Source organism: Phoxinus phoxinus (genome assembly GCF_949152265.1).
Source record: "Phoxinus phoxinus genome assembly, chromosome: 24".
Classification (NCBI taxonomy): domain Eukaryota; kingdom Metazoa; phylum Chordata; class Actinopteri; order Cypriniformes; family Leuciscidae; genus Phoxinus; species Phoxinus phoxinus.
In genome coordinates this window covers 16,119,969-16,133,339 of record NC_136899.1, presented here as the reverse complement: position 1 = coordinate 16,133,339, position 13,371 = coordinate 16,119,969, and the positions used below count along the sequence as shown (strand labels likewise).

At 41.6% G+C, this 13,371-nt stretch overlaps 1 protein-coding gene across 1 annotated transcript in view; it reads left to right on the top strand.

Annotated features, from left to right (window-relative positions):
• The window catches only part of LOC306992256 (uncharacterized protein), a 239,093-nt gene extending 228,175 nt beyond the window's left edge, over positions 1–10,918 (top strand). The window contains exons 2-4 of the mRNA XM_079600934.1: positions 9,618–9,905; positions 10,133–10,500; positions 10,730–10,918. Of these exons, the coding sequence (XP_079457060.1) occupies positions 9,894–9,905; positions 10,133–10,500; positions 10,730–10,778 (429 nt within the window). The 5' untranslated portion in view covers positions 9,618–9,893 and the 3' untranslated portion in view covers positions 10,779–10,918. The remainder of the gene's footprint in view (positions 1–9,617; positions 9,906–10,132; positions 10,501–10,729) is intronic.
• The last annotated feature ends 2,453 nt before the right edge of the window (positions 10,919–13,371 follow it).

The window sequence follows — 13,371 nt, the reverse complement described above, 5'->3', positions numbered from 1 at the left end:
TGGAAACCGATCAAATTCCACCATTATGAATAAGTTATTAATTCTCTAAATGCACTGCAAGGAGGTGAGAATGGAGGACAGAGGAAGCTTTTAGAGGACGCTTGAGTGAGGAAGGGACATATGCATAGAAGTCTTTTTCTCCACTAGACGTCTCCACTAGAAAGAAGGCCACAAAAAGGAGTAGCAAATTCTGACATTGGTGTAAATGTGTGCTGTCATTCACATAAACAATTTAATTGTATGTTCATTTAACAAGACCCTAACATAGGATTGATCACTATTGATCTCCATATGGTTTCCAACACTACTCCAAAATATCTTACTCAAAAGTAGTGCACTATATCAGAGGTAACACTGCTGAAAAATACCGCATGAATTTAATTTTAGTCCAGGCTGGTTTGCTGGTTAACTTGTATAGTGCTGGTCTAGCCATCATGCCGTTCTCAAGCTAAACTGAGCTGGTGTAGCTGGTTCACCAGCACTCCTGCTTCCCATGCTGGTCCCAGTGTAACCAGTCCAGCTCGACCCGCTCCGAGCAGGATTCAAAGCAGGGTCTCTGGCGTGGGAGGTGGGAGCGCGAACAAGGAGGCTAAAGACCGCAGGCGCTGGCGTCAGACAGTTGCTAATGCACCTCTTGAGGCCAGGGGAGTGAGGTTTACATGTCCATTACACCAGCCTGAAAAACATTGACCAACAATGCTGAAATCTTCAGCAGGATACAACACTGTATAAAGTGTTCAGTTCACTCACTTAAAATAAATGTGTAAACCCATTGCCTTAAAATTAGTAAGTAAATAAACATAATGCTTAACTGAAAAAAATAAATAAGTTATGAGAACTTGGCAATTCCATATTACTTAATTTTTTCGATTAAGCATGATCAGGCAAGCATGACTGGCCTGGGATGCAGCACCACTTTGCCAACACTCAACAAAGTTTATATGCCCCTATTAGACATCAAATATGCCCCTATAAGACATCAAATCTATCCACAACAGATATTCTGTGAAATCTGACAGTTGTGGTCATTTTATCAACTTTACCAACTCTGATGTTGCTTATATGCTATATTACAGTTTTTCTCGATTGCTTAAACACATTTCTTGAAACTATGCCTCGTATTCTCAAAACAGTAAACACAAATCCATAACGTCTCACCCAATTCCCCAAACATCCTATTTTCAGGTCAAAATGAAGCTCTACACTCAAAACTATTCACTCTTGCTGAAAAAACAAACTTTGCCCCCAGACAGGACACACAAGCCCTCACAACACACACTACAACATAGTCTTACACACTGGTGTAATAAATTCAAAACAACATTTCCAAAACTGGTAAGTTATGTTGCTTGTTGAGATTTGCAGTGACAGTGCAACAAATCTGACTCATGTGTCAAAACCAGGGAATAGTGTTTATAGTTTAGTGAAATGGGTGTGCTTTTTGATAAATGGCATTATGGTTTTGAAATTTTTGTTCAAAAGCCTGGTTATAGTGTTTAAGCAATCGAGAAAAACTGTAAGTAATACATTTTGAATCCTACTTTGTATATGCAGCTATTCATTATCAAGTTGTGCAAAGAGTAAGAGTAAGAAAAACCTTTATTAGTCCCACAATGGGGAAATTTCGTTTTGCAACAGTAAAAAGGAGAGAGATAGATACAAATAGTATTTCATAGACAAGAATAACTGTACAATAATAAATAAGACTAAAATAGACTATGCCTTATACAATGTCCAGCAGCACAATAAATAAATACTAATAATATAAAAAATATCGTAGAAAGGCACAGCACATAAGTCTGATATAGCAAACTATATGGCACATGTGATATATGGCCCAGAATCAACAGTGATCATTATACAGTCTGACGGCCGCTGGTAAGAAAGATCTGCGGTATCTCTCCCTCACACAGCGGGGATGGCGCAGCCTGTCACTGAAGCTACTCTCCAGGGCTGACAGAGTATAGTGCAGTGGGTGTGACTCATGGGCCAGCATAGCTGACAATTTAGCCAGGACCCTTCTGTCTCCTACCTCCCTCACTGAGTCTAGAGGACAGCCCAGGACAGAGCTGGATTTCTTGATCACCTTATCCAACTTTTTTATGTCCCTCTCAGTAATGCCACTGCTCCAGCAAGCCACAGCGTAGAGGATGGCTGACGCCACCACAGAGTCATAAAAGGTCTTTAGAAGGGGCCCAGACACTCCAAAGGACCTCAGCCTCCTCAGGAAGTACAACCTGCTCTGACCCCTCTTGTACAGAGCATCAGTGTTATGAGTCCAGTCCAGCTTGTTATTCAGGTGAACCCCCAGGTACTTATAAGTGTCCACTCTCTCAATATCCATTCCCTGGATGTTCACCAGAGGGGGGGGGACAGACCGCCGTCTGCGAAAATCAACCACCATCTCTCTGGTCTTCCCCGCGTTGATCAGGAGGTGATTTCGCTGACACCAGTCCACGAAGTTCTGTGTCAGTCCTCTGTACTCCGCATCATCATCCTCAGTGATGAGGCCAACAATAGGGGATTATCACGCTTCCGGGTTTCATGGGCGGGATTTTTCAACTTTGTGCATGTCCACTTCCGGCGCAGTTCAACAATGGCTAAAACGAAGGCTAGATGTCACTGCTCTGTTCCACTTTGTCAATCAAACAAACAACGCCAACCTTATTTAAGTTTCCATGGATTCCCGACTGAACTGAGTCTAAGGAAGAAGTGGATTAAAGCGGTTCGCCGGGATGAAGGGCCAAACTTTAAAAGAAAACAAGGTAGCACGTATGTTTGTATAAATATATAATGCAGAGGTGGGGATGCAGTATAAATAAACTTAGGGTCATCCATCATGGGTTCGCCAGAGTGATGAGTGATTCACCGGAAGTGGCAGTGCACAAAGATCACTGAATGTGGAAGTACTACGTATCAGCGTGATAATCCCCTATTATATCCTTCTAGACAAGCTTTATGCGATAGGTGTGAATCAAAGTGCTTTTTATGGTTTCATTCTTATCTTCATAATAGACGGCAATGTGTTGCTTTTAAAGGTTCACTGTCTGATTATGTATTGGTTGATAAGGGGGTTCCACTCCAGGACCTCTTTTGTTTTCGCACATTTGCTCCATCGGAAAGATGCATCTTTATGCTGATGATACCATAATTTATACGACTGACTCGGATATTCACTGGATCCAGAACAGGTTACTGTCACGACTAGGCAGATGAAGCAAGCAGACGAACGTGGATAGGAGTGTAAACGAGGTTTATTCCAATAGCAGGTGAACAGAGTGTAACAGCGTGCAACATAATACACAAACAATACCGGACACCGAACTGATAACAGACAGGAACTTAAATACACTGTGATGATGAACACAAATGACAGGCAGCTGTGAGGAAGTGATCAGTGTCCATGGTAACAGATTGGTTCAGGTGACAGATTGGTTGAGTTCAGGTGTGAAGACACAAGGGATTCTGGGAAGTGTAGTGCAGACTAAGATAGACAGGTGCAGACGAAGACTGTGACATAACGCCCCCCTTCAACAAGGCGCGACCTCGCGCCGTAGAACATCAAAGGGGTGGGGGGGTGGGCGCCCTGGAGGCTGATGAAGGGCTGGTCGATCTGGAGCAGGAAGCCTCCAGGGCGGAGCAGGACGTGCAGGCGGCCAGGGCGGAGCCGGACGTGCAGGCGGCCAGGGCGGAGCAGGACGTGCAGGCGGCCAGGGCGGAGCAGGACGTGCAGGCGGCCAGGGCGGAGCTGGACGTGCAGGCGGCCAGGGCGGAGCAGGACGTGCAGGCGGCCACGGCGGTGTGGACCCTTCGGGCGGCCACGGTGGTGAGGGCCCTTCGGGCGGCCATGGCGGTGAGGACCCTTCGGGCGGTGCAGGTGGAGTGGACCCTTCGGGCGGCCCTGGTGGTGAGGACCCTTCGGGCGGCCATGGCGGTGTGGAACCTTCGGGCGGCCATGGCGGTGAGGACCCTTCGGGCGGTGCAGGCGGAGGCCTATAGCCCCCCCCAAAAAGTACTTGGGGAGAGTGACAGGATTTGGAACCGGCTCAGGGACAGACACCGGCTCCAGTGTGTGTGTAGCCCACACACACCACATGGCTGTGGCCATAATGGCCAGTGTCGCGGTCACTGAGGGCTCAGGCGGCGCAGACATGGCGTGAACAGACTCTGGACTGGACCAGCGGTGCAGGAAGCTCTGGGCTGGACGGGACCAGCGGTGCAGGAAGCTCTGGGCTGGACGGGACCAGCGGTGCAGGAAGCTCTGGGCTGGACGGGACCAGCGGTGCAGGAAGCTCTGGGCTGGACGGGACCAGCGGTGCAGGAAGCTCTGGGCTGGACGGGACCAGCGGTGCAGGAAGCTCTGGGCTGGACGGGACCAGCGGTGCAGGAAGCTCTGGGCTGGACGGGACCAGCGGTGCAGGAAGCTCTGGGCTGGACGGGACCAGCGGTGCAGGAAGCTCTGGGCTGGACGGGACCAGCGGTGCAGGAAGCTCTGGGCTGGACGGGACCAGCGGTGCAGGAAGCTCTGGGCTGGACGGGACCAGCGGTGCAGTAAGCTCTGGGCTGGACGGGACCAGCGGTGCAGGCTGGACGGGAAGTTCCCCTGGAAGGGTACTGGTGAGATCCTCTTCTCCGAAGAATACCGTAAAGGAAGAATTGCAACTCACCAGCACCCATTCCACAAAGGCGGCGAAATCATCCAGCGGGCCTTCTCCAGACAACTGCTCTTTGCACGAGCCATTCAGACTCACCCGGTAGAATGTGCTGAGGCAGCTGTCTGGGTAATGGGTGAGATACGCGGTCTCCAGAAAACTCTGGGTGTGGTCCTCCAATGTTTGATCCTCCTGGTCCATACATAGGAGGCGGACAGCGGGGAAATCCATTTTTGGTAGGTCCGGTATTCTGTCACGACTAGGCAGATGAAGCAAGCAGACGAACGGGGATAGGAGTGTAAACGAGGTTTATTCCAATAGCAGGTGAACAGAGTGTAACAGCGTGCAACATAACACACAAACAATACCGGACACCGAACTGATAACAGACAGGAACTTAAATACACTGTGATGATGAACACAAATGACAGGCAGCTGTGAGGAAGTGATCAGTGTCCATGGTAACAGATTGGTGGCGGGAAACAGACAAGAAAACACAGGTGAAGACAGGTGACACAGATGATGAGGACGATGAACAGGTGGATGATTGAGGGAGTGAGTTCAGGTGTGAAGACACAAGGGATTCTGGGAAGTGTAGTGCAGACTAAGATAGACAGGTGCAGACGAAGACTGTGACAGTTACAAGCTGATTTTATTATGACTCAAAAATGGCTTCACAGTAACAACTTAGTGTTGAATATGGAAAAATCCTGTTGTATGTTGTTTGGGACGAGCCACAGACGGCCATGTGCTCTTAACTTGCAACTGTTTTTTGAGGATAGGTCCTCCATGGTGAAATTGGAAAAATTTAAATACCTTGGTTTGTAGATTGATTCTGAGCTTACCTTTAAACCTCACATTGAGTATATCACAAAAAGAATATATGGCTGTCTCAGGACACTCTATAGATCTGTTAATTGTTTCACATTAGAATTTAGGAAAATGTTAATTTGTCAGTTGATATTGCCCATTATTGACTATGCTGATATCATCTACATAGTGACACTGCTCTTAAGCCACTTAATGTTGTTTTTAACTCTCTATGTAGATTTGTCCTGAGGTGTCCTTTTAAAACGCATCATTGCATAATGTATGCATCACTAAATTGGCTTCAGCTTAATTCAAGAAGAGACTTCCATTTATTTTCAAATGTGCCTACTTTGACTGTCCTCCAAATCTGAAAGAACTCTTGGTTCCTCGTAGTTCTATGTACCCACTTAGAGTCATGCAATATCTCGTCTTTACTGTACCAGGAATCTTTTCAGCCGCTGGACGTAAAACTTTTCATTATAAAGCTACTAGGGATTGGAATAATCTTCCTCTTTCTTTGAGATCCATTTTATCTTTTCGCAGATTTAGGTTATCTATATTTTAATATCTTAACAATGTGTGTGAATGTTACGGATGTTGGACTAATAGTATTGCTTGTAATTGTTTTTGTTTTATGTAACTGTCTAATTGATTTACCTCCTGTGGATTCGATCTCTGGTGGTCTTATGTGACACATCTTTACATTGAATTTCTTATATCATGGGTTCCAATTGTGTAATGAGCTAAATGTGATTTACTTATTGAGATAGCCATAACATTTCTGAGCTATGATGTGTCTTTGGTTTGGGGTAAAGGTGTAGGTAACTAAAGTGTAGTTACTAACCTATAGTAACTAGATTGTTGTTGTTTTTTGTTTTGTTTTATTTTCTGTTGTATTGTTTATGTGTATTTGGACCCCCTTGAAAATGAGATGTTGCATCTCAAGGGGCTATCCATTCATAAATTGAAATTGAAATGTATATAGCGCTTTTAACAATGTAGATTGTTTCAAAGCTGCTTTACAGAGATAAACGTATAATTTAAGGTAACAGATTGTTTTGGCTTTATAGCAGTTCTTGTTATTGTTATTTTCCAGCTAATGTTAGTTTTGATTGATTCACTTCCGTCGAAAGGATCATTTGTTATTAAATTAGGGGCCGCTAAGACGACACGTTCTCTCTACACAGACTTTAAACGCGAACCTGTGAGAAACGCTGATGGCGCTCACGTGCGCATCAAGAATTAATTCTATAGTTATGTGCGTTTGAATATATGTGCGCATTTTTGTAATTCCCTACAAACCAAGCCAAAACAAACTACTTGTCCTGCCTATAAATTTGATACAGAATTTTATTTTATTTTATCACTACGGGGTAGATACTCGAATTTTCCACAATGCTTTATCTGTAGAGTAGGCTAGTAAAGGGATCCTCCATAGCGAGAGGCTAGTTGGCACTTCAGCACTGCGTTGTCATCGGGTCCAGGCGAAGGTCGTTCGTCAGATCTGGATACGGCCTGGATCCGGCATTTAAGACACTAAAATAAGCGTAGATGCGATTCTTCTTATGATGTAACGAGTACATCAGGGTTTAAGGGAAGTGTTCCCAGTTCCGGCTGACCTAATTTATGCAGCCTAACATTGAGTTATAAAAGTCTATAATGTATTATGTGCTAGGTCAAAGAGATGTGTCTTTAAGAGCTCCCTCAAGTACTGCGGAGCTAAACCATTTAGTGCTTTGTAAGTAATCAGCAATATTTAAAAATGTATACAATGTTTAATAGGCAGCGAATGCAGTGTTGACAGAACGGGGCTAATATAGTCATACTTCCTGGTTCTGGTAAGAACTCGAGCTGCTGCGTTTTGAACTAGCTGTAGTTTGTTTGTTAAGCTTGCAGGGCAACCACCCAGTAGAGCATTACAATAATCTAGCCTTGAGGTCATGAACGCATGAACTAAATGTTCCGCATTTGTCAATGAGAGCATATGGCGTAATTTAGATATATTTTTAAGATGGAAAAATGCGGTTTTACAGATACTAGACACACGACTTTCAAATGAAAGATTGGTATCAAAGAGCACACCCAGGTTCCTAACCGACGACGAAGACTTAAGAGAGCAGCCATCAAGTGTTAGACAGTACTCTAGGTTATTACGTGTGGAAGTTGTTTGTCCAATGATTAGAATCTCTGTTTTTTCAGAATTTAGTAATAGGAAATTACTAGTCATCCAATTTTTTATATCAGCTATGCATTCCGTTAATTTTGTGAATTGGTAGGTTTCGTTAGGTTTTGAAGAAATATACAGCTGAGTATCGTCGGCATACAGTGAAAGCTAATTCAATGTTTCCTAATGATATCTCCTAATGGTAGCATATACAGAGTGAACAGCAGCGGTCCTAGTACTGAGCCTTGTGGTACGCCATACTGAACTTGTGATTGATAAGACATCTCTTCATTTACTGCTACAAACTGATAATGGTCAGATAAGTATGATTTAAACCATGCTAGTGCAATTCCACTAATGCCAACATAATGTTCGAGTCTATTTAAAAGGGTGTTGTGGTCAATGGTGTCAAATGCAGCACTAAGATCAAGTAATACTAATAGAGAGATACAACCACGATCGGATGATAAGAGCAAATCATTTGTGACCCTAACAAGAGCTGTCTCGGTACTATGGTATGGTCTAAATCCGGACTGAAAATCCTCGCAGATATCATTTCTTTCTAGAAAGGAACACAGTTGTGAGGATACTGCTTTTTCTAATATCTTTGACAGAAAAGGCAGATTAGAGATCGGCCTGTAATTGACTCATTTTGTAGGATCAAGTTGCGTTTTTTTAACAAGCGGTTTAATCATAGCTAGCTTAAAGGTTTTTGGTACCTATCCTAAAGAGACAAAGATGAATTAATGATATTAAGAAGAGGATCTATGACATCTGGAAACATCTCTTTCAGTAGCTTAGTCGGTATAGGGTCTAACATAAAAGTTGTCGATTTGTATGATTTGACGAGTTTGCAAAATTCTTCCTCTCCTATAGCAATGAATGAATCAAATTTTCCCTCAGGGAGACTACAATGCACTTCCTGATGCGATACTGTATTAGACGGTTGCATAGTTATAATGTTGTCCTGATATTATCGATCTTATAAGTGAAGAAGTTCATAAAGTCATTACTGCTGTGTTGCTTGGAAAATTCTTAGCTTTAAGCTTTCTTTTTCGGTAGTTTAGCCACTGTTTCAAATAAATAACTAGGATTATGTTTATTTTCTTCTAATAGGGTTGAAAAATAAGCAGATCTAGCAGCTTTTAAAGCCTCTCTGTAAGCAATCGAGCTCTCCTTCCATGAAATCCGAAATACCTCTAGTTCTTCTAAGCTATCCGGGATGCTGAGATGATGAAACTGATTAGGAAGATTATTGATAAAGCATTCTTTAGTGGCAGAAGTGATCGGTCTAACATATTTATAACACGGAGTCTGCTTTGCAGCCTTGGCTAAATGTAATTTACATGAGACTTGATAATGATCTGAGATGTCATCGCTCTGCTGCAGTATTTCAACAGCATCAACATCTATTCCATGTGATAGTATTAGATCTAGAGTATGATTACGGCAATGAGTAGGTCCTGACACGTGTTGTCTAACTCCAATTGAGTTTACAATGTCTTTAAATGCCAATCCCAATCCATCTTTTTCATTATCTATGTGTATATTAAAATCACCAACAATTAGTACTTTATCTGCAGCCAATACTAATTCTGATAGAAAGTCCGCAAATTCTTTGATAAAGTCAATATGGTGCCCTGGTGGCCTGTATACAGTAGCCAGCAGAATTTTCAAACGTGATTTATCGTTTACACTATATATTTTTAAATTAACCACCAACACTTCAAAAGAATTATATTTAAAACTAGATTTGAAAATATTACTATAAATTACAGCAACACCTCCTCCTTTGCGTTTCAGACGAACGTGTGCGTGTGTGAGCTCTATGCTGTTCACATAGCATCAACTGGGTGTATGAGATGCACACACACAAAATAGCCTATTGCGGACAAAAGACAAATTGTATGTCATGCTGCTGGGCGATGCCCACTTTGTAATCAAAATTAGTTTCTGATGTACAATAATGCATGAATGGTCATGTCTTTCAGGTGTATCTGATTGCATTTGCTGTGCAGTGGAACAGCCGCATTAATCACTCCGGGTTGCTGGTGGTCATGGCAGGCAGACGTGGTGTATGGACCCGCGGCAGATTCAGCGCCTGAATCAGCAGGCTGAGGGGCTCTTCGGTAAAGAGCATGTCCTCGAGCCCAACTTTGCCGCTCCAAAGCCCTACCCTGCTGTATACAAGGACCCAGACGAGGAGGAGCTCCATAGAGTAGAGTACGCCATGTGCCAGTCAACCAGCTTCACTGCAAGGGATTACTATGCCCAGCAAGGTACACAATCATGCATTATAACAATATACATGCATACTAAGCGGTCAAATACCTATAAATATCATGCATATTCTATCCATGACAAGTATGTATGATATAGTTTCATTTTTATTTGACATAATATGAAACAAATGAACTGCAGCATTGCCATGTTGTGTTAATTAGTCTACTGTTAGTTGTTGTAACTACCTAGACACACTGGAGATTAGTACATTACATATTTGCAGTTGAGGAAGAGCCGTGAAGAAGAGGAGACGGCTGAACAAAGTGAGGACAAGCTGGCAGATGAGGGTGTGGACGTGGGTGTAGAGTCAGAGGAGGATCCTATGGACACTGTCAGTGACAAACATGTCATCCTCACTCAATCAGAACAGGAGGAGGAGGAGGACAGTCCTGTTCTGCAGGATGTGCTGATGACCCAGAGCCATCTGCATCTTCCTGGGCTGGAGGAAGTGGAAGCCGTGGCCCTGCTCCTTTTAGAACGGGCAGACAACAGTGACCGTCACCCAGTGCCAGCTGACCCAAGGCTGAAGATTGGCACTGCAGTTGGTGCTCTGCATGAGCATGACAGGTCTGCAGCCAACTTTGTAAAAAGGTATGAGTCTAGGTGGGGTTACACCCTGTTTGGCAGATGCTTGGGAGCTGACACACCTGATTCAATTCAATTCAATTAAAATTTATTTGTATAGCGCTTTTCACAATACATATAGTTTCATAGCAGCTTTACAGAAAATGCATTTCAAAAATGTACATCCAAAAATACAGTTAGTGAATCATAAATTTAGGGCATAACATATCGCCGGCGTTGGGTCGTCTCTTCACAGGCGTCGAGTCGTCTCATCACAGGCGTTGGGGCATCTGAAGTCTCCATGAGAGGCTGGATACATAACTGGAGCTGACGAACTCTATTTGAGTTATCTCGGGACAGGCGTCCCGAGATAACAACAAAAAAGGCAGATGGGAAATAATTAGCGTAGCTGCTGTTCATAGTCATACACATTATTTCTCATGAATTATTCTCATCATCGCATGTATGATTTATTTTTGCAGGATAGATGTTGAAGAGCTTGTGAACCGTCCCGTTCAACCTAAACCCCCTGTGGCCACGTACATCCCACCCAGAGCGTCAGCAGCACCTGTCCTGGTAGTGGTTCCTGCACAGCCTCAGGGACCATCCATGATGCTCTGTGGGGCCTCCAGCAGTCAAGGGTTCATACCTTACATACCTTACTACACCTACATCGGTCACTACATCCCCATGCATATTTGCACTACATTACCTCATCTCCTTGTATATATTGTGCGCATATTGTATATTGCTCAATGTGTACATGTATAAATCTTTTAATAAGAATCCTGTAAATTATAACTTATTGGTAGCCTACCTATTTTGCTATATTTTCTGCTAAATTACTTAATAATTAATGTTATGTTAATAATTATATTCTGTTTACCTTGTTACCTGTGTTATTGTTATTATTGTTGTGGTGTTTATTTATTTCTGATATGTAGATGTTGAACAAATAAAAAAAAAAGAATGTTTCCCCATTTGTCCACTTAATAGAGATAAAGACTGTCACATGAAACTGTATTGAGTATAACAGGGGCTGAATTACTTACCAGTAAGGTAAAGATAAAGTCTTTTTTTTCCAGCTAATGAACGATAAATACATTGACAGACAATCAGATTATTCAGCTTTAAAGAGCGAACAGCTTATCGTTCATTGGGTTCGGACGCTAATAAAGTTAACCATTATAGTTATTTTTCTAGGTGTGGATGGGCTTTAAGAGTACTGGGTCTGCATTTACTTTTTACAGTGCCTTTCAACTCTCTCTGTTCGTGAGCATCTAAAATAAATCAATAACACAAATTAAAGTCAAAGTCAAGTCAACATTTATTTAAAAGCAACAGATGTGCACTACAAGTGCTGTACAATAAGACATCGGGCAAATAAAAAGAAAGCATACAAAGAAACAATGCAGCGTCCAAAATATAAACACATTAAACAAAATACATAAAAAAAAAAAAAAACGATACAAAAAATATTAAGTTTAACATATATGTCAGTGCTAAGCATTCATCTGTAATATAAATGAGATGCAAAAATTGTTATTTATACAGTGATACTGCCATTCAGTTTTTTGAAGAATTTGCATTACACTGAATGACAAAACTTCGACTTCAGCTTATATTGACAACCATCAACTGGCCACTATATTAAACAATGAGCTTGACCAGCAAAATTAATCACAATTATTCACAACATCTGCTTATTTGTCAAAAAATCTAATAATATAAGTGTTTTGTGGCATTTCACTGAATGATATGCGTTTTTGTAACTCAGGCTACCACACCATGAAAAGGTGTAATTATCAAATATTTAAGAATAAACCAACTTTTCTGCGGCACCACATGATCTCAGGGTGCCACTTGATGATGTCACAGACTGTCGAATGACTATCTGCTTTTTATATGATTTCAGAACGGCTTCTTGATCCTGTTTCACCGAATGACCTCTGACAAACTGCATTTTCTGGACAATTTTATTTTTTTAATACTTAAAAATAATAAGACATGATACTTTTAACATAACACAGCCAACACTTATGTGAACATGCCAAGACATTTTTTTTTTTGTTTATCTTGGTATTTTATGTTTATTTAAAGATGTAATGGCAAAATCAAACTCCAGACCATTACGCTGAATGACAACTTTACCCTTTGGAACATTATTACCCCCATATTTTGACATTTTATTTTCACATATAATTAGGGTTGCCACCTTCAGTGTGGCAAAATAAGGGACACCCATTCACCCCCCCCCCCCCCCCAATGCTCAACTTTGACAACGTCATTTTTATTGTTATTATTGTGATTTCATAATATGTAGATATGAATCCAACTAAAAGCTATTGAAAATATGTATTTTAGTCAAATAGAAATGGTGTAGCTCTGCAGCCATCTACTAAAGTGATAATTTCTTTACTTTTAAAACAGCATTTTCCAAAAAGATGGGCAAAAATCTTACACTAAACCATGTCAAATTATCCATATCCATGAACGTTAGAAATGTGGGTCTTTTATAAAGTGAATTTAACTTTTTTTTTTTTACTGTTTTTGTTTAAAAAATATTTATTTATATAGCCTAAAGTAAAAAAAATATAATAAATCCTCCTAAAACTATAAATCCTAAAAAAAAAAACTATTATGTTTCAAAATGACATTTTGTTGAAACAACACAAGTGTGACTTTTTCCCCCCACACTAACATAAAAAACAGATATTATTCAAATTTATTTAATTTTTTTTGTAGATGTAGAAAGTGTTGTCAACCGTGCAAAGTCTCACATCATTTGGACAAATATAATGTTTTATTTATTTTAGCAAACGTCATTTGGGGCCGAAAAGACCCGAACAGCGCGCTACAAGGGGTTAAAAACGTGCAGGTTTACAGCGCATGTTCACG